General features: G+C 44.0%; 1 protein-coding gene across 10 annotated transcripts in view; it reads left to right on the top strand.

Moving 5' to 3' along the window:
- The window catches only part of ARVCF (ARVCF delta catenin family member), a 602431-nt gene that overhangs the window by 549406 nt on the left and 32383 nt on the right, over window positions 1-20642 (top strand). For 6 of the 10 annotated variants that reach the window (XM_089490084.1, XM_089490092.1, XM_089490088.1 and 3 more), the window contains 4 exons: window positions 12430-12557; window positions 12947-13097; window positions 16234-16426; window positions 20515-20629. In XM_089490084.1, coding sequence (XP_089346210.1) covers window positions 12430-12557; window positions 12947-13097; window positions 16234-16426; window positions 20515-20629 — 587 coding nt within the window. The remainder of the gene's footprint in view (window positions 1-12429; window positions 12558-12946; window positions 13098-16233; window positions 16427-20514; window positions 20630-20642) is intronic. The other 4 variants (XM_089490085.1, XM_089490089.1, XM_089490087.1 and 1 more) reach the window with 1 other exon arrangement.

Raw genomic sequence — 20642 nt, forward strand, 5'->3', positions numbered from 1 at the left:
GTAGTAGTAGTAGTAGTAGTAGTAGTTTTTTGTGGGTTTTTTCGGGCTATGTGGCCATGTTCTAGAGGAGTTTCTTCCTGACGTTTCGCCAGCATCTGTGGCTGGCATCTTCAGAGAAGATGCCGGCTGTCAGGAATAAACTCTTCTAGAACATGGCCACAGAGCCCGAAAAACCCGCAAAAAACTACGGATGCTGGCCATGAAAGCCTTCGACTTCACATTATTATTATTATTATTATTATTATTATTATTATTATTATTGGCTTTTTGACTTCCTCAAGTGGGCTATCCCCCTGCTTTCTTTTGAATGTGCTGTGGTTTACATATCACCCAAGGATACATGACCAGCTGCAGAGTTCAAGTTAAGAAATTAAAAAAAGGGTGAGCAGATGCTCAAGGCACAGATTCGTATCAAGGAAGAACCTGAGGGGTGTGTGTCCCTCTACTCCTCCTTTCCAGGGCTGGGATTTCTAGAGCAAAAGTGTGCATTAAGAGCATGCAGCCCTAATCAGCCATGCTCAATTAAATCCCCTCCGATGAGGAAAGGAGCATGGTCCTTTGGGATGCGGCTGGTAAATAAAACTTTAACTGGCTCGGGGAGAGGTGGATACACACAATTACAAGAAGCAAGCAAACCATTCATGACTTCGGTTGATGGTTATAGACCCCCACACACACCCTTCCCTCCCCGATCCCCAGCTTAATTTCATTAAGTTTTTCACTAGCAGCAAATGAGATGCTCTTATAACACATCAGCTCTTGTATGGAAGGTGGCAGTTGGAGTCTCCCCGTCACCACCCATCACCATAGTTGCATTTGGTCTGCTCTTCATTGTTTTTCATGCTCTGCAGTATGTTTCCTCCATTGAATTACCACATATATTCAACTATAAGTTGGCCTCATGTATAAGTCAAGGGCAGGTTTGGGGGCCAAAATTATAGATTTTGATATGACCCGTGGATAAGTTGAGGGTAAAACGTAGGGCCACGTAACAAAGGATCTAAAGAATGAAGAAAAGGAAAACGATGCCATAGAACTTATAAAATTCCAACAGTCATAACTGTGCTCACTAAAGGCTGGATGGATGAGAGAATAGAGGTGGGTCAGTGCTTCCAGGACACAGATTATGCTCTTGCCTTTCAACAGGGGATGATTCCTTTTTAAAAAATAAGAATCAAAGTACAGTACTAACATTGACCTGTGGATAAGTCAACTTTGGTTTTTGGAGTCATTTTTTAAAATCTATATTTCTAGAGTTATACATGAGTATGTACAGTAACAGCCAAGCAAAAATAGTTCTGTGTCTGTGTATTTGTGTCCATATGCACACGCCTGCCTGCAAAAATGACTTGGTCTGCAGCAGTGGCATAAATAATAATAATAATAATAATAATAATAATAAATATTTATTTATATCCTGCCTCTTCCATTTTGAGAACAGAGGTGGGTAACAGGAGAGTTTACAACAATAAAAACAACAAGCCCCACAAGACCCCAGCCCAACCCTCCCTCCCAAGGATAAAATTAAACAATAAAACATGGTTAAAAATACTTAACAATATGACAAAATTACTAAACAAACCACAAATAAGAAAAATAATAAAAGGAGGGGGATTCAGTTGGTTCTGGACATTATCAATCGGGGAAGGCCTGCAGCAAGAGAAAGGATTTTGTCGCCTTTTTAAAAGCCTCGAGTGAGGATAGCTGGTGAATCTCTTCCGGCAGGTCATTCCAAGTTTTTGGAGTAGTGACAGAGAAGGACCTCCGGGAGGTCACCGCCAGTCTGGTCTTTCATTATTGTAAAAGGTTTTTCCCAGAGGATCAGAGTGTGCGGGAGGATTGTATGGGAGGAGGTGTTCCTTCAAGTAGACTGGACCCAGCCATGTAGGGCGTTACAGGTGATAACCAACACCTTGTACTGTGCCCGGAAGCTAACAGGCAGCCAATGTAGTGATTTTAAAATAGGTGTAATATGGTTGAACTTGGATTTTCCGGCAACCAGTCTGGCTGCCATGTTTTGAATCAATTGGAGCTTCCGGACATGGCACAAAGGTTGCCCCATGTAGAGCGCATGGCAGTAATCAAGACGAGAGGTTACTAGAGCATGTATGACCGTTTCTAGGTCCCGCTGCTCCAGGTAGGGGCACAACTGGCGTATCAGCCGAAGCTGATAACAGGCACTCCTGGCTGTCGCATCAATCTGAGAAGACAGTTGAAGGAATGAATCCAGGAGCACCCCTAGGGGGCATTACTAGGGGGTGCAGGGGGTGCAACCAGGTGACACCAAGAAAAGGGGTGACACCCAGTTGGACCCTTCTCCTCCTTTCTGGCTGCTCCAGGACACAAGGGATGGAGGAGGAAGAGAAGGAGTGTGCTCACATGCCCTTCCCAGCTGCGCCTTCCTGGGCTTTCTCTCCAGGAAAAACCCTGGGATGGAGCATCCGGGAAGGGTTAGATTAAAATGGTGAAGGGTCTTGAAACCATGCCATATGAGGAATGCCTTAGGTTGCTGGGGATGTTTAGTCTGGAGAAGAGAAGGTTAAGAGGTGATATGATAGCCCTGTTTAAATACTTCAATGTATGTCATATTGAGGGAGCTAGCTTGTTTTCTGCTGCTCCAAAGAATAGGACCTGGAACAATGGATGCAAGCTACAGGATAAGAGATTCCACCTCAACATTAGGAAGAACTTCCTGACAGTGAGGGCTGTTGGATGGTGGAAGACACTACCTTGGAGAGTGGTATACTCTTCTTCCTTGGAGGTCTTTAAACAAAGGCTGGATGGCCATCTGTCAGGTATGCTTTGATTGAGAGTTCCTGCATGGCAGAATGGGGTTGGACTGGATAGCCCTTGGGGTCTCTTCCAATTCTAGGGCGGGTTACACACCGCCATTTAGTACGTATTCTATACGTACTAGGGTTCGGAAGGGGCGGTGCTTCCGCACCCCCCTAACCCTAGTACGTATAGAATATGTACAAGATGGCGGCGCCCTGTTCATACGGGCGCCGCCATCTTTACGTATCGGACGCTGTGCGTCCAGACGTCGCGCGGTGTCTATGACGTCGCGAGTCCGCCCCAGGCGCCTCGCGATGTCATAGAGGCGCCGCAAAAAGAAGCTCCAAAATGGAGCTTCTTTTTTGCTCCGCGCGGGAGCTGCGCGGTGTGGCTGCTGCGGCTCCCTCACGGAGCAAATGGCGCCGGCGGGAGACCGCCGCAAAGCGGCGGTCTGTAACCCGCCAAGGATTCTATTATTCTATGATTCTAAGTCCCATTATATACAATGACGTTGTATATTGGCATCCCTTAATATGCCCAATCCAGGTTTGCTTTTGTGGATTTTTTGGGATAGAAATATGTTTGAACTGCAGATGCAGAATCTGTGGTTCTGGAGAGATGAATGTAAATATAAATACACTAATGAGGAGCAAGGAAGCCTCTGAGTATTCTTTGCCTATGGAATTCATGGGGTTGACACAAGTCAACAGAGGACTTGAAGGCACAGACACACGCACTGTTTCCAAGCGACGCATGCCACACTTGTTCTTTGTATCTTTTTCCCGTGTTCAAACTGCACCTTATTAGCAGAGCATGCGAAGAAGTTCTCAATAATGGCTCCGAATGTTTTGTACATTTTTAACACTGAGTAGAAATCAATAGGAGCTGGGACATTGTATATATTTAAGCAGCCTGTTTTTTTCAATATGGCTCTCTCTCCTGTCGGCTTTGTAGTTCCTTTCTGACTTTTCTCCTTCATCGTCCTCGGCATATTTTGGACTGCAGCGCTCATTATTTCTTCATGTAGGAGGTTTATCCATTATCAGCAAGTCCAAAATGAGACTCCCAGCCCAGCACTGTGTGGCACTAGAGGCTAAGCGTATCCCAAGGCCCATGTCATGGGTCAGCATCAAATAACACTTGTAAAGGAGCATACACTTGCAGAGAATCTGCAGCATACTCCTAGAGCATGATTGTTCCAAGTTAGCTTTGGAGTTTATCAGACAAGGGAAATTGGAAGTATAATCCAATGGCAATCCGAACGCAATCATGGGGTTTTGCCTTATTGCGTGATAGACTACCACATGCCTACCTCAAGCAATTTCGGGCAATGAGAAGTCAGTCCGCACGCAATCATGGGGTTTCACGTTATTGCGTGATAGACTACCTCACGCAATTTCGAGCAATGGCAAGCTATTTTTGGGCAATGGAAAGTCAGTTCGAATGCAATTCGAATTCATGTAAATTCGCTAAATGCGTTCTGGCCCCACTTTCTTTTCATTCAAAATTAAGAGAAATTCCTCCCGTGTGATAAACGCCATTGTTTGCCTGAACTACTGCTGCTGCTGCTACTGCTGCTGCTGCTGTTGTTGTTAATGTTTATTTCTGTCTTGCCTTTTTCCCAGTTTGTGACTCAAAATGGCTTGCAACAAATTTTAAAAAAACACATTGTTAATCATTCACAAAATATAAAAGTTCCAATGAGATTAAACAACCAAAAACTTAAAAACCGATTAAAACATACATCATCAAACATGCACATACACTCCTGCACAACAGTTAGCAAGATCCAGCTTCGGTGAGATGGGTCTTCTCCAGTCGCTCATCAAATGACTGTCAGAACAAAAAAAGTCTTTACTTGTCTACAAAAAGAAAGTCGGGAGTGTGCCAATCTAACCTTCTCTGGGAAGGAAAGAAATTGGCAGCATGAGCTTTCGTACACTAAAGTCTACTTCCTCCGATGCATTCCTCAGATGCATTTCTGTTCTTTCTCAAGCCTCAGAGATGTGACTAGAGATACTTACACTCATGTAGGCAGGTTACAGACCGCCAAAAAGCGGCGGTCTGCTGCTGCCGCCGGTTGCAGCATCCGGGAACCGCAGCAGCCAAATGGCATGGTTCCCGGACACTGTAAAGAAGGAGCGTGAAAATCACGCTCCTTCTTGCACCCTGGAAGAGACACCACAAGTGCCAAAGCGCGCACTCGCGAAGTCATTTTTGGGGCGTACGTGCGGACGCAGTGCGTCCACTACGTCAAGATGGCGGCGGCCGTGTGGAACAGGAAGTGACGCCCCTTTCTAACCCTAATACGGACCCAGTCCGTATTTTCAGGCCCGTCTGTAATGGGCCTAAATTGCAATAAACCAAGGGTTGTGGGCACCTTAAGGAAGTCATTTTACCATCCACCTTAGAGTCAACTGTATCTAGCAGAGTTTTTTTCCTGGCATCAGCCCTCCTTGCTGGTTCAGTCCCACATATTTTTCTCTTTGATATGTGGGCTTTGGTGGTGGTGGTGCTAGAACATGCAATACCAGTTGTGCTCCTTCCTTCCTTCCTTCCTTCCTTCCTTCCTTCCTTCCTTCCTTCCTTCCTCTATGTTGAACTGACAGTAGCATGGCATTGGAGAGCATCCAGGAGGGCTGTTTTTATTTTATTTTATTTTGTTCTGCTTCTGCTACTCGGCAACTGTATGGAGACTCTGCCTGACAGCAGTGTGGCAGATGCAGCCAAGTGGGATTTAGAAGCGCTTGGGTCTCCTTTGGGGACGCATGACAGCGCTTGCAGAGCGGAGAAGAGCCGACAGGCAGCTTTAACTTTTGTGGGGTGGGGAAGAGTAGTAGCTAATTAACACCATCAAGTGGTAAAAATGGAGCATGGGACACGGCGGGCATACTAAGCTGCGTGGCGCAAGTTGGCAATGCAGGGAAAATCTCCCCCGCCATGAGCAGAGTTGTGTGCAAGCAATCATTCAGAATGGAAAGAGCACTGAATTTTCTGCTGGATGTCAAGCATTTGAGAATCTGGGTTGAAAGGTTTCAGTCGGTCTGAGCAGAAATGGAGGAGGTATATTTTTGCCAGTACCTGTGAAGTCTTCCATTGAGTTCTCTGTCTGTCTGTCTGTCTGTCTGTCTGTCTGTCTGTCTGTGCATTGATGGGAGAAAGAATAAGAGCGGGTGTCGAACAGGGTCATCCAGCAGCCTGTCTTGTGCTCCTTACCTCCCATGCCAACATCATTTTTGACCTTCAGAAAGCCAAACTGGGGGTGATGGGAATTGTAGTCCAACACATTTGCAGGTTCTAGGTTGGAAAGAGTGCCTTTGGGGCTTTTCTAGTGGAGGGATTGGCCTTGGTTCTTGGGAGGTGGATGGGCTGCATGGTCTGATCTCTGGTTAGGTTTCTGAGCTTTTTCACAGTACTGTCTTTCCCAACAAAAAGGTAAAGGTAAAGGTAGTCCTTTGACATGAATATCTAGTTGTAGCTGACTGTAGGGGACGGTGCCCATCTCTGTTACTAAGCCAGAGAGCCAGCGTTGTCTGAAGACGACTCCAGTGGTCATGTGGCCAGTATGACTACACTGAACACCTTCCCACCGAAATGGTATCTATCTATCTACTTGCATTTGCATGCTTTCGAACTGCTAGGTTGGCAGAAGATGGGACTAGTGATAGGTGCTCACCCCATCATGCAGCACTCGGGCCTTGAACTGCCAACCTTTGGATCTTCCGATCACCAGAACTGGCATCTTAACCACTAAGCCACCACATCAAATTAGCATTTGAAGCATGGGCACACTCTCTTCCAGAGCTTGGGAAGAGTTACCTTTTTGGGACGACGACTTCTTGAACTCACCAGCCAGAGAGTTGTAGTCTCAAAAAGGAATATGCTAAATTCTGCTCTCTTTTCTTGCTAGTTGTCTTTGGGATATGAGGTGTTTTCAAGCTCGCGATGAGTCGCATCAGGTTTATTTTTATACACTCCTTTCCTGAAGTTATACACTAAGAATATTATGTAGTGCTGTGTCCTGCCTAAGCAATCTTCCCAAGCTTGAGCCTCAGGCAGCTGTCATGCGAGGCGGGAGTTGAGAACCAGAAGCCAGGACTCACACTTGCGCCAAGGGTCAGATAGAAACACACCAGAGTCAACCAACTTTGTTGCCCAAGCAAAGTTTTGAAGGAGAAACTTGCCCTGTCTCTGACTTTTCCACATCACTTCACTTTCTACTTTCTGATCCTTCCACATCCATCCCACTCCAAGCAAGATGCTTCATAGCTCTTCCTCTCTAGAGCCCTGTCCAGATGGGCCAAATACAATGGCTTGTCCCTGTCCTCTCAGTGGGGGGACCAAATGATGCATGGTGCAAACCCCGGTTCTGGTACAAACAGACAATGGCCAGCCGGTTCATCACCAGAACCTGGGCATTTCCCTCTTACCACAGATTTTTAAACACCACCAATCGCTCCAGATCTTCTTGAGAATTTCATCATCAGATCTTCTCTCGAATTTCACCACGTGGCACAACTGCATATGAAAGGGTTCCTGGTTTTGGCCCTGGCAGCTCTTGATATAATGCCATCCTTGCTTTCAGCACTACCTCTGGGGCCTTCTCTTTTTCAAATTCTCCTTAGCAGCTTTTGACGGCTGGTTCTGGGACAATGTCTCTGCTCCTCCCTCCTTCCTTGCGTGACATTCTGTTTTCTGTCTTTATCAGCACAGCGCCGCACTTTCCATCCATCATTCTAAGCACCTTACTGCCAGATCTGACTACAATTGTGCTGCTTCTAAAAATAATTTTTAAAAAAACTGTCCCTGTTTTTCGAAGACATCCCTTCAGTGTTATCTTGACGTTCGGGTTGCTTGCATAGAGCAAGCTGATGTGCAGAATCCCAATTGAACAGGGCAGGGCTGGCGGTACAATATGTGCTCCTTCATGCTTTCAGGCTGGCACATGGAAGGACAGTTTACTCTGTCTGGTGGCTCCTTTGCCCCCCATTTCTTCAGACCGGGTCAAAGTTCTCTTTCCGACTACCACAGACACTGTGTGTCTTTATCAACACTATTATGTTTTTGTCTTTCCTTTTGGAAAAAAAAGATGAACTTGTCACCATTACTAATGAAGCTACTGATGCGTCATTCGAAAAAAGGCTAGAGTCCAGCAGTGCGCTAAATCCAAAGCACTATTTTTTTTAAAAAAATCACAATTTGGTTTCCATTCCAATAATATGTTTGTTTGTCTTCCTTTTTGACTGATTTTTTTTCCGCAGTTGCTTAGGAAGTGCTTTGCATTTTCTCACCAGGGCATGCCGCTTTTAAAATATGACCTTGTCGATAGCTCAGCTTTGAGATTCCCGATTGCCATCTGGTGGACATCCATGGCATCGATTCAGGCCCAAGTTCAACTAGCTGAGATCAGTCCCTTTATAATAAGGAATAATCATCCATTTGTTGCAGCAGTGTTTCCCAAACATTGGTCTTCCAGATGTTTTTGGACTTCAGCTCTCAGAATTCTTGACTCTTGGCCAAAACTGTCCAGGGCTTCTGGGAGTTGAAGTCCAAAACACCTGCGGGTTAAAGTTTTGGAAGCACTATGCTACACCTTAGTGCTGTACTCATTCACCATTTCACATTATCCATCAGCCCTCTTTAGCCACAGCTTGCAATACGTAGTTTGCATTTACCATATTGTCTGGTTTGCTTACTCTTTTTCTTGCCACTTTCTCCCAATTTTTTGCCATTTCTTTCGTTGTGTTTTTCTCTTTCAGTTTGTCTTCGTCTCTCATTTTTCAGAGAGCCAGCGTGGCATGGTGGTTTGAGTGTTGGACTATGTCTCTGGATACTAGGGTTTTTATTTTATTTTATTTTATTTGCATTTTATTACAATTTACATTAGAAAAAAATACACAACATATACAACAATACAAATTGTCTATATTATACTTACATCCACAAATCTCATTCTTCTTCATTTATACCAAACATTCTCCATTTAATCTAGACTTGACATATAGACGAACCTAAAAATTACTTCCCAATGCTTGTATTTTCCCAGTTGTCTTTTTGTTGCGTTTCAGATTACTATGTACCTGGATACTAGGGTTTGATTCTCCGCTTGGCCATGAAACCCACTGGGTGACCTTGGGCAAGTCACGTCCTCTCGGCCTCAAGGGAAAGCAATGGCAAACCTCTTCTGAACATAGTTTTTTGTGGGTTTTCAGGCTATGCGGCTGTGTCCTGGAAGAGTTTATTCCTGACATTTTGCCAGCATCGGTGGCTGGCATGAAGATGCCAGCCACTGACACTGGCAAAATGTGAGGAATAAACTCTTCCAGAACACAGTTGCATAGCCCGAAAAACTCACAAAAAACTATGGATGCCGGCTGTGAAAGCCTTCGACTTCACATTTTTTATGACTATTTGCCATTGGGGGAGTTGTTCTGCCTCAAATTGTCATGTGGTATTTTTAGGCAGAAAACTGCTTTTTCTGTGCACGAAACAGCTTTTTCTGTGCAGGAAATAATTTGACTAGAGAAAAGGCTGCTTTCTCTGCAGAAAATCCTGTAGCTGGCCACTCATTTCCATGTGGTTTTTGCACAGAAAACAGGGTGCTGTTTCTTGCACAGAAAATGGCGTTCCATCCATAAAAATGTCATGTATGAATTTTGAGCAGAATAAGTCCTGAACTGCAAAGATTCCCGTCAGTCCTGGAGGTGCTTACAGGCCCTGTGGAAAAACAAATCTTCAAGCCTGCTTACAGCTTGGTAGTTTAGCACACAGGATGGATCCCGTGCAGAAACTGAATTTAAACTAGGAAAAAAAAGCCAAAATGGGTAGGTTTTCAAACAATGTCGGGGGTTAATCTGAACAAAAAGTGGACAAAACCTGCAAATGCGGTTAGATTATCAGATGACATTTGTTTGAAGGCAAAATAATGCGACATTAACCGGAACGGAAAGTCGCCAAAACCTGCTCCTTTTTCTTTTCAGGAACTTCTGAAAGTAAAAAGGAGTGAGTTTGGGCGACTTTTCGTTTGGGTTAATATCGTGTTATTTCTCCTTTACATAAACACGTCTGAAAAACAACCTGCTAAAGTGCTCCCTCGCCCCCAGACCTTTAAATCTTGTTTCTACATGGGATTTATGTAATTTGCCTCCCTGTGATAAACTCCTCTGATTAGAAAAGGAGGCTTATGGTGGTGTCTCCATGCCAGACACCATGACTCCACCCCCATCATGTCATGATGCCGCGCACCCTTCTAGATGGTGCAGTGCCGAAAAGGCGTCACAAAGCTGCACCACTGCCTTTAGAGGGCACAAAAAGGAGCCGCTTTTTACACTCTCCGGAAGCCAGATCTGTGCCATGGCATGCAGTTGCTGCTGCACCAATCCGGCCGCTAAAGGGGCAATCAGATGCTGCCCATCTGTACAGCCCTTCAAGAAAACTTTAGCTAACTAACATTAACCGATCCATTCTCAAACTGTATAAATTTTGAAATATGTGCTCTACAGCATCCCCTTAGTATACAAGCAGAGTTTCAGGTGTCTGGATTTCATGGTCTTAGGCTCTATGGCAAAGATGCACATACACATTCTCTTGGATTACTATAGATTCAGTAGATTTATATCCCGTTTTCACCACAACTGCTCAAAGTAGTTTCCACCAATTTATAAATGCAAAAGCCATATACCCACACACCAAACCTGTGTTCCACTGCCAAGTTCAAATGGTTAGGGAGACCTTTCAGTTGACTCCTGCCAAGACGGGCTTTTCATTGCAAAGTTGCAATGGTTTTGAATGAACGAGCAAAACAGCAATTAGCTTTTGGTTTTTGTTCTTGTCTTGTTTTGTCTTGTCGGCTAATTACCAGCCTTGACTGACCTTTTTTGTCATTTTCAAGTCCTGTCTTTGTGTTGATTTTATTAAAAAGAAAAAAAACCCACAACAACATCAGCAACACCACTGTAGACAATTATCTATATATTAGACAAAAGGAGCAAAGACTGTGGGGGGAAATAATTAGATGATTTTGGAAATTAAGGCAATGGATTTAAGAGACAAGCAGGTGCTTAATGGAAGCTGGAACAGCTGCACCTCGCAGGAATCAGCTTGGAAAGGTACTTCAAGGAAGGGTTTGATGGCACTGTGCACAGCTGGAAGAACATGTAATAATTTTTTTAAAATACCTCCTGCAAATGGGGCAGCTGGATTCATTAGGATGCAGGCAGCTACAAAGAGATGCATGTGAATTTGCGGTCTGGTTTGCCATGTGTTGCAGTGTGTACATGAATGGGAGGCATCCAGCTGCTCAAGTAGAGCAGCTAGAAAAACAATCCTATGAATATTTGACAAATGTCCCCCCTCTCAGGGAATTCAGAGGGCTCTGGATGCTGGGCTTGAAATCCATGGTAGGGAGCCTTGGTGGCGCAGTGTTTAAATGCCAGTCCTGCAGTCACAAGGTTGCGGGTTCGATCCCAGGAAGGGGTCCAGGGTCCACTCAGCCTTCCATCCTTATGTAGGTTGGTCAAATGAGGACCCAGCATGTTGGGGGCAATTGGCTTACAGATTGTAAACCACTTAGACAGTGCTTAGTTCACTATGAAGCAGTATAGAAATGTAAATGCTATTGCTATGGTACTTTGCAGCACCTAGACAGAGAGGAGAAAACAATTTTCTCTTGTGGGACTTGTGGCCAGGGCTGTGGCAAAAGGTCTAAGTTAGCTGGAGTCCCCTCTTTAGTCTCAGGCTGCTGCCACACTGCAGAATTGATGCAGTTTGGCACTGCTTTAACTGTCATGGCTCCATGTTATGCAGTCCTATGGTTTGTACTATGTTGTGGCCCCAGAGCTTTCTGACAGAGGAGGCTAAATATTTCACACAAAAGCACAAATCCCAATATTCCATAGCATGGAGCCATGACAGCTAAAGCGATGCCTAAGTGCTAATTTACATAGCACTGCTTGTGTAATCGTAAATTACTGACATGGTTAACGATCGCTGTACTTTGCTGACATTTAAGCTTTTATTGAATTGTCACTGACGGTACTTGCTGGATTTCCCTGTGTGGGTATAGACGTGAGTACGTACGTGTCCATGTATAATATATGTAGTTGCATATACATACTACATATATGTGTTTGCATGTGCAAACATGCACCCGCACACATACACCCACATTCCTGCCCACTGAGGGTGACCTTTCATGCATCTGATGAAGTAGAATCTAGTCCACAAAAGTTTAAGATGTAATAAATTTGTTCGTCTTTAAGGAGATTATCGCACGTCTGTTTTCGCCCGATCCGGGCACAGGCTTGAATGGGTGAAAGCGGTTCTTATTGCACGCCTCTTTGCCCAACTGAGCTGCATCATGTACCTGATCCAGACTCCTGGTGTACTTTTTGAAGGACGAGAAAGTATTGTTGATTTGAAAAATACACCAGGAGTCTGGATCAGGTACGTGATGCAGCTGAGTTGGGCAGAGAGGTGTGCGATAAGATCCGTTTTCACCCATTCATGCCCAGCCCTTGCCTGGTTTGGGTGAAAATAGATGTGCGATAACCTCCTAAATCTCCACTTCTTTTTTTGCTGCTGCAGATTAGCGCAGCTACCCCTGGAAACTGGTAGAAATCTGAAATGTGGTTTGCATCTTCTCTTCACCTTTAGGGTTTGAATTGCTCTACCAACCGGAGGTGGTGCGGCTTTACCTCTCCATTCTCACAGAAAGTCAGAATTTCAACACTCTGGAAGCTGCAGCTGGTGCTCTGCAGAACCTCAGTGCCGGAAACTGGACGGTAAGTTCCATCTTGTCTTTTATCGTTAATGTTATTCAGCTGGTTTCTTGTGTTCTTCTAACTAAGAGCCCATACAGAGAAGCCAAAATAAAGCTGCTTTGGGTCACTTTGGAGGTATGCTGTTTAAATGACACATACGACTTAAGAGGCCAGAAGTCATGCCAAAGCCATGCTGGAGCGTGGCTTTGGCTCAGCTTTTGGATTCTTAAGATGTGTGTGTCATTTAAACAGCATACCTCCAAAGTGACCCAAAGCAGCTTTATTTTGGCCTCTCTGTTCGGGCTCTATATTATCTTACACTGTCAAAACACATGCTTCAGACTTGGAGAACTTCCTAATTTTGTCTTATTTTGTTTTCCGCTACCAACACCTTGCTTCCCTTTGATCAGTGGTCCACATACATCCGGGCAACTGTGCGAAAGGAGAGAGGCCTACCAGTCCTTGTGGAGCTCCTGCAGTCTGATTCCGACAAGGTGGTGCGAGCGGTGTCCATCGCTCTGAGAAATCTCTCCATGGATCGTCGCAATAAGGACCTCATAGGTGTGTTCCTGCATCCATGAAGCTGGTCCCTAAAAGGAGCACAGGGCAGATATACTAGGGATGGGAAGACTTCAGGCTTTGCTACAACACTGCAATCCACCAATCCTATTAGTGCTAGAAGCATACTCTTAGAATTAATTCTCAGAGCATTGAAACAGAGCATTGAATATCAGAACTGGATGGAGCTCCCAGTTCTTTCCCTTAACAACCTATTGTTGACTATCTGAAAATTTTTCAGTAGTAAGATTTAAGGAGAATGGGAGTGATTTTGTTGTTGCCACTGTTTAACACTTGCAAGTCATACATCTTTTTTGGTCTATTACATATCACCTAGAGTTTTATCAGTGCATTGAGATTAGTCTTGTGCTCACCTCTGGCCTGTTTGCTGCAGCGGAAGAGTCTTTCTCTCCACACTGACATTTTAAAAATGTTGATAGATGTTTCAACAAATTACCAAATACTTGGGCAAAATAGTAAAAAGGAGGCTGGTACTTGAAAGGTTTTTGGTACTTGAAAGTGCTGGACTTGCAAACCTGGGGAGAGCATTCTGAAATCATAGTGCTATTAAAGAAAATGGGCTCTTTCCCTGGGTGCATCGACCCTGTAGAAATAATGCCGTTTGATGCCACTTTAATTGCCCTGGCTCCATCCTACAGAATCCTGGGATTTGTAGTTTGGTGTGGCACCAGGACTCTTTGGCAGAGAAGGCTAAAGACTTTGTAAAATTACAGATCCCAGGATTCCATAGGATGACAGCACTTAAAGTGGTGTCAAACTACATTATTTCTACAGTGTGGATGCACCCCTAGTCATTGCCTTCATAAATTCTGATACTTAATGATCCATGTAGATGTCTGTGTTCCAGACATCCTTAAAAGCCTTAAAAATTGCAGCTAAAATATTGCATCATGGTACCTATCCCATTTCCCTGTCCCCAGAAGTAATGTAGCTACCATATTTGTCAATGGACAGGGATATTGGACAGGCAGAAGTCCATTGCTGTCCATTTCTAGTGAAGTGCACTATATCCATTAGTAATGTGCCCACTCCATCCAAAAGTTTTTCCTTCAATGGTCCAAAGAATTAAAACTAAAAAGAGTCCTAGAGCTTTTATCTCACTGAATGCTAAAAGGCCCATCTGGGGGTCTTAGCACATAGTCTTCTGGAAGCACTTAAAATGCTACGTAACATGAATGTTATGTGCACCTTGTTCTAGGGAAAGCACAGAGAGGCTAGCCAGTTTTGTTTTGGACCCCACAGAGCCATTCTGTGTGTGCATGCATGAGCATTAATGTGTGGTGTTAACCAATGTGTCTCCTAGTGACCATTTGATGAGGCCGTGAAGTATAAAATACAACAGCTACAAAATCTGCATTGTGGGATACTCTGCTTTTTCCTGGCTTCCAGAACATGCTCACTTTCAGGCGATGATTTTTCCACACACCTTCCCCCTCAAAAAGGGGTCCGGAGCTTCAGGAAATGCACTTAAAACATACTGAACTACCCTCACCCTTCACGATAGAGTATTCTACAATGCAGATTTTGTAGCTATCATATAATCACAAGGAGCTATCATAGGGACTAACTAAATGAAATGGGATATAGATGTTTAATCACATTTAATTTCTGAATACAATGGTCTTGATTTACTGTGAGATGAGTGTGAGCAGGGAAACTGAATCCAGAATGGGCATGAATCTTGCTCTGGTCAGGCCCCACCTGGAATACTGTGTCCAGTTCTGGGCACCACAATTAAAAAAGGACATTGAGGAACTGGAGCGTGTCCAAAGGAGAGCGACTAAAATGGTGAAAGTTCTAGAAACCATTCCCTATGAGGAAAGACTTAGGGAGCTGGGGATGTTTAGCCTGGAGAAGAGAAGGTTAAGAGGTGATGATAGCCCTGTTTAAATATTTGAAGGGATGTCATATTGAGGAGAGAGCAAGCTTGTTTTCTGCTGCTCCAGAGACTAGGACCCGAGCAATGGATGCAAGCTGCAGGAAAAGAGATTCCACCTCAACATTAAGAGGAACTTCCTGACAGTAAGGGCTGTTTGACAGTGGAACAAACTCCCTCGAAGTGTAGTGGAGTCTCCTTCCTTAGAGGTCTTCAAACAGAGGCTGGATGGCTATCTGTCAGGGATGCTTTGATTGTGATTTCCTGCATGGCAGGGGTTTGGACTGGATGGCCCTTGTGGTCTCTTCCAACTCTATGATTCTATGATTCTATCATCCTTTGCAGAACTCAGAAAAGTTAATTTTTTGGAGTACAGAATCTGGTATCTCCCAGCCAGCAATGGCCAGGCTGCCTTGGATAGTCTGGAAGTTGTAGTCCCCCACCAAAAAACAAAACAAAACAAAAAAAATCTCAACCACATATAGGTTGTTCCTTACACTAAGCCAGACCCTTACTCCAGGGGTGGGCACCTATAGTGGTGGCTGATTTTTGCCCTTGTGTCCCCACTGCATTTCCCGACTTTCAGCTGAAAATTGGTCCCAGAAGTGAATAGAATTATTATTATTATTATTATTATTATTATTATTATTATTATTATTATTTATATCCCGCCCCATCTGCACTCAGGCAATTGGAGCGCTCTGGCAATCAGAGCACTTTATACTTCTGTTTGGGGGGTTGATTTTTGCCAGGGAGCGGGTAGAGGTGTTGTGTTATTCTGTATGTTTTTTTTTAATTTGTGGAACAATGTTTTGCTTGGAAAAAAAGATTTCAAGTGGGTGAAAGCTGCAGGCTTTGAGGGGCTCAGGGATGCGGGCCATATATGGCCTGCAGGACTGCACTTTCCACACACCAATTTAAATCAAGAAGAAACAACATGGTGCCCTCTAAGTGCTTTGTCTATGAATCAAATCAGCCTTGACAATTTTGTTTGGAGCTGGTGGACGTTGTATTTTAAATCACCTGGAAGGCACCTGGTTAACTACCCTTTATCCGATCCCATTACCTACTCTGTTAATAGCTTTCCAGTCTATCAGGTGGAAATATTTTTCTACATCTTACTACCTTTTTATCTGAAGAATGAACCTGGGACCTCTGTACAAAGCGCTATGTACCTTGTGCTATGGTTCCATATAGTGGAACAATCAGATTTGACTAATGGGAGTGCTTTCGGTTCTTCAGGTAGCTATGCCATGGGTGAGCTGGTACGAAATTTGCCTAGCAGACAACAGAGATCTTCAAAAAACCTGGAGGAGGACACCGTGGTTGCAGTCCTGAACACCATTCACGAAATCATTACTGACAGCTCCGAAAATGCCAGGTCCCTGATCCAGACGCAAGGCATTCAGAAGCTAGTTGCTATCAGCAAATCAAGGTTAGCCTTTCGCTCTTGCTCAATATGGGAAAGCAAAGATGCAGGAACTTGCCTCATGGCATGTCAGAGTATTTGTTCATCAAGCATGGTATTGTTTGCTCTGACTGGTAGGGTGACCCTTTATGTTCAGGTGGTGATCTTGCCCATTGCAACACCAGTGATGTTAGAAGAGGTGCTTCTAATGGGCAGGGAAGATGGAGGAGCTACCTTAGTGATAGTCCTTTTAACTGAAGTTTAAAGCTAGACATTATGATGGTGAATGGACTAACATTTGAACTTTAGGAAGCTACTATAAGGTGAGGTCACTTATCCACCCTGCCCAGTGTCAACTGATCTACTAGTCTTCACTTATTGGGTTTGGACCCACAACTGTCTTGCAACCTGACACAAGGTGGATCACAACAGCTAGAGAGGCTGTGCATTGGACCTAGGGTCTCCTATATTCACAGAAAGTGTTCAACCATTCAGATATGGTTGCTCCTCCTGGATGGCAGGATTCAGGAAGGATTCCCTTATCTTTCTTCTCCAGAACTTGTGTGCTGCCGGCAAGTGATGAGAACCCATTGGACAAAACCAATATTTGGCTTCCGACTAGAGCATGGGGTGTTGCCTTTTAAAAGTACTGTGTATACTCTTGTATAAGGCTAGAAATTTTAGTTAAAAATTGACCCAAAAATCTGAGTCGACTTATCCATGGGTCAATGTAAGTACTGTACCTTAACTCTCATAAAAATAGAAAACATCCCCTGGTGAAAAGCAACAGTGTAACCTGTCCTGGAAGCACTGACCTTCCTGTGTTTTCTCATCCATCCATCCTTCAGTATGAACACAAACAGTTAGGCCTCCTGCAATTTTGGCATTGTGAAGTCAAAGGCCTTCACAGCCGGCATCCATATTTTTTTTCTTTGGCATTGTTTTCCTTTGCTTCATCCTTTAGATCCTTTGTTACATGCTCTTAGGTTTTATCCTCGATGTATCCATAATTTGGGCCCCAAAGCCTGCCCTCGACTTATACATGAAGTTGACTTATAGTCGAGTATATACGGTACTTCATTACTTGTTCCTTTTTAATTCATTGCTTGCTACTTTTATCTTAGATGGGTCACAATAGCAGCACTATCACCATGCAAATATATGGTGAAAATTATAATGAAGGAAGGTTTTGCCCAATGACCAGTTGGACTAAGCATGAGCAACCAAGTCTGAAAAAGTTGACACTAGTAAAATTTCCAAGCCAGGGTCTTGCTACTTGGTCTTTTTAGCTAGAGTAGCCAGAATAGAACCCGAGACCTCCAATATGCAAAGCACGTGCTCTAATGTTGTGCTTTCGTGCCTCCTTTTCCATTGAGTTATGGCACCAGCAACTGCATATGGGTGTTGGTTTGCGCTCAAGTCAAGCATGGGTGAGACCGTCCTTTTTCTCGCTTGCTTTTCCTGCCATCCACTTTCCTCTTGGGATCTCCAGAGAAAAACACATAGATGAGAGGGCTTTTGAAGTAAGGCCACCACCCTAGAGCTGCAAGTTGTTCACTCATATACAAGACTGATGTCTCAAAAAGTTGTCTCTGCCATTGCCAAAACCCCTTTACAGTTCCAAGCCAGAAACAAACTTTGGAGCTGTGATGCTCGCTTTGCTCGTGAACTTTAAGAAGCTGCCAACCTTCACATTTGTGAAATAAGAAATAAAAAAAACTCAGCAGCATCACTAACATCAGCCCCTTGCTTTAGACATGTGAGTGCAGAGTTGAGGCCCTCAAAGGACATGCCATATCTCTGTATCATAAATCAGTGCCGTTAATTGGTTGAGTTGGGTTTGGATACAATGGAATGAAATGATCAATAGAAAGAAACGATCAGTCATCTTGCGACAGGTTCCCTTGATGCCTGCGCTGTTACTGAGCTTCAAGCACACATTTATCAGGCATCATCATTTAAGGAAATCTGGGTGTTTATTGGCAGAGTGGGAAATGTTTGTGCTTTGCAACATTCCATTATATGGGTGGCAACGATCAGGCTGTTAACAACATAAACTGGCCCACCTACAGCAAATGGGTAATAATCTCAAATGACTCTCATTTGAGCTGTAACAGAGTCGGAGAGAAGCTGCCTTCTTTGTGATAACTGGAAAGCAGGCCTTTAGTTGCATATTCTACCCCTCCAAGCTCTATTGCTTACAGGTTATAGCTTACACACACGTGTAACCTGTATACTTTCATAAGCCAAAGCCGTTAAACCTGGTGTTGTGGGAACCTTGATCAGAAGCTGCTGATTCTTGACCTAGAGTTCCAAGGCATGACTTAGTGGCAGATCTCTCTCCCTGTCACAGATTCATCCTATGACAGATGCAAGGCAAAAAGTTTGAAATCATGGTCTAGAGCAGTGGTTCTGAACCTGTGGGTCGTGATGCCTTTGGGGGTCAAACAACCCTTTCACAGGGGTCACCTAAGACCATTGGAAAAAACATTTTTCCAATGAACTTAGGAACCGAGACACTGCTTGGGGGTCACCACAACATGAGGAACTGTATTAAAGGGTTGCGGCATTAGGAAGGTTGAGAACCACTGGTCTAGAGACAAGGAAGATAGGTGAAGTCTTACTTTCTGTCAATGAAATTCCACCTGGTCACTTTGGAGGTAAGACAGTAAGCCCTCCTTTGGAGACTGCCTCTTCCTCTCAAAATACAGTCAGCCCTCCAGATTTATGGCTTTGACTTTTGCAGATTTGATTATTTGGGGATTTGATTAATATGTTCTCTCTAGGAATCTCTAGCCAGAGGTTGCAGTGGAGGACCTAGAGATTCCTAGAGAGAACCCTTCTCTAGGCATTTGTAGGTTCTCAAGGATAATTCTGTGATCAACATCCAGCAGATGTTGACCATAGAGTTGCTCTGGAGGACCTCAAGAGGTGTTCTCTCAGGTAAAATAAATAGTGGTTTGTTTTTTATTTGCAGTTTTTCCACTTTCATGGGGGTCCTCTTTCCCTAACACAGCAAATGTGGAGGGCTCACTGCACTGTCCCTTGTCAGTAGTTCCTTCCATTGAATTCTATCGGAGAGAGAGAAGACCTCAAGGCATATTCCATCACTCTATGGCCAACTGATTCAACCCTCTTCTTGAGGAAAGTTTCTCCACTTTCATTTGGTTCTATTGGGAGGGAGGTGAGATGGTAAGGATCACACTTTGGGTCTACTTGGTTCCAACTATCATTGGCCTCCATTTGGAATGGTTTTTTACAGTGATGATTCCATCTGTTCATTTTAAACTTCTTTAAATAACCATATAAAAAGAGGTTTTCACCTGGATGTGCCCTTTTTCTTCTCCCCGCATTTCTTTTTTGTCCTCTGGGGCCATCTCTCTTAGCTTGTAAACCATTGTTTTAAACTGTACCTCACCATCGGTGATTTGGCTGAAAGCTGGTATAGAAATGTAGGCCTGATACAGACAGGCCAAAATAAAGCTGCTTCAAGTCACTTTGGAGGTATGGTGTTTCAATGATACATGCGTCCTAAGAGTCCAGAATCCACACCAAAGCCATGCTCCAATCCTAAGGACTGCAGTGCAGCTTTGGTGCAGCTTCCAGACTCTTAGGACGCATGCATCATTGAAAAACCATACCTCCAAAGTGACTTGAAGCAGCTTTATTTTGGCCTGTCTGTATAGGGCCATAGACAGTTAACAAAGGAATACAAATTAATGTTGGCATAAATGTAGGGTCTCATGAGAGCCCTGGCAAAGGTCTTTACAGCCAGTTTGTGCAATCACTGGGGAAGTGCTGCTTATCCTGGGTTCAACTTTATGTTTGCCATTCAAAGCTTCTGTGTGCAAAGAGTTCCAGAACTGGCTGAGTCTAACCATCAGGTCTTAATAATCATAAAGAAATGTATCGTGTGATGATCATGGTCTTGGGAACTGACCTTTAAAAATATCTTCAGATATACTGTACTGTAAAGGAATGGCCAGCCCACTCTTCCATACCGTTTGTTATGAGTTAAATTGTCTACCGGCTGAAATATCTGAATGCATTTGATTTTTAATGCTTGATTTTTGTGTGTGTATCCTTTCTCCTTGCACCTCCCTCCATTCCAAAAGCAGCCAGTCCTCCAGGGAAACAAAGGCAGCCTCGCATGTTCTTCAAATGACCTGGAGTTATAAAGACCTACGGAGTGTTTTGCAGAAGGAAGGCTGGAACAAATCCCATTTCCAGGTGAAGATAAATT

This window comes from Sceloporus occidentalis, unplaced genomic scaffold, assembly GCF_023333645.1.
Source record: "Sceloporus occidentalis isolate IW3139 unplaced genomic scaffold, rSceOcc1.0.p SCAF_41, whole genome shotgun sequence".
NCBI lineage: Eukaryota > Metazoa > Chordata > Lepidosauria > Squamata > Phrynosomatidae > Sceloporus > Sceloporus occidentalis.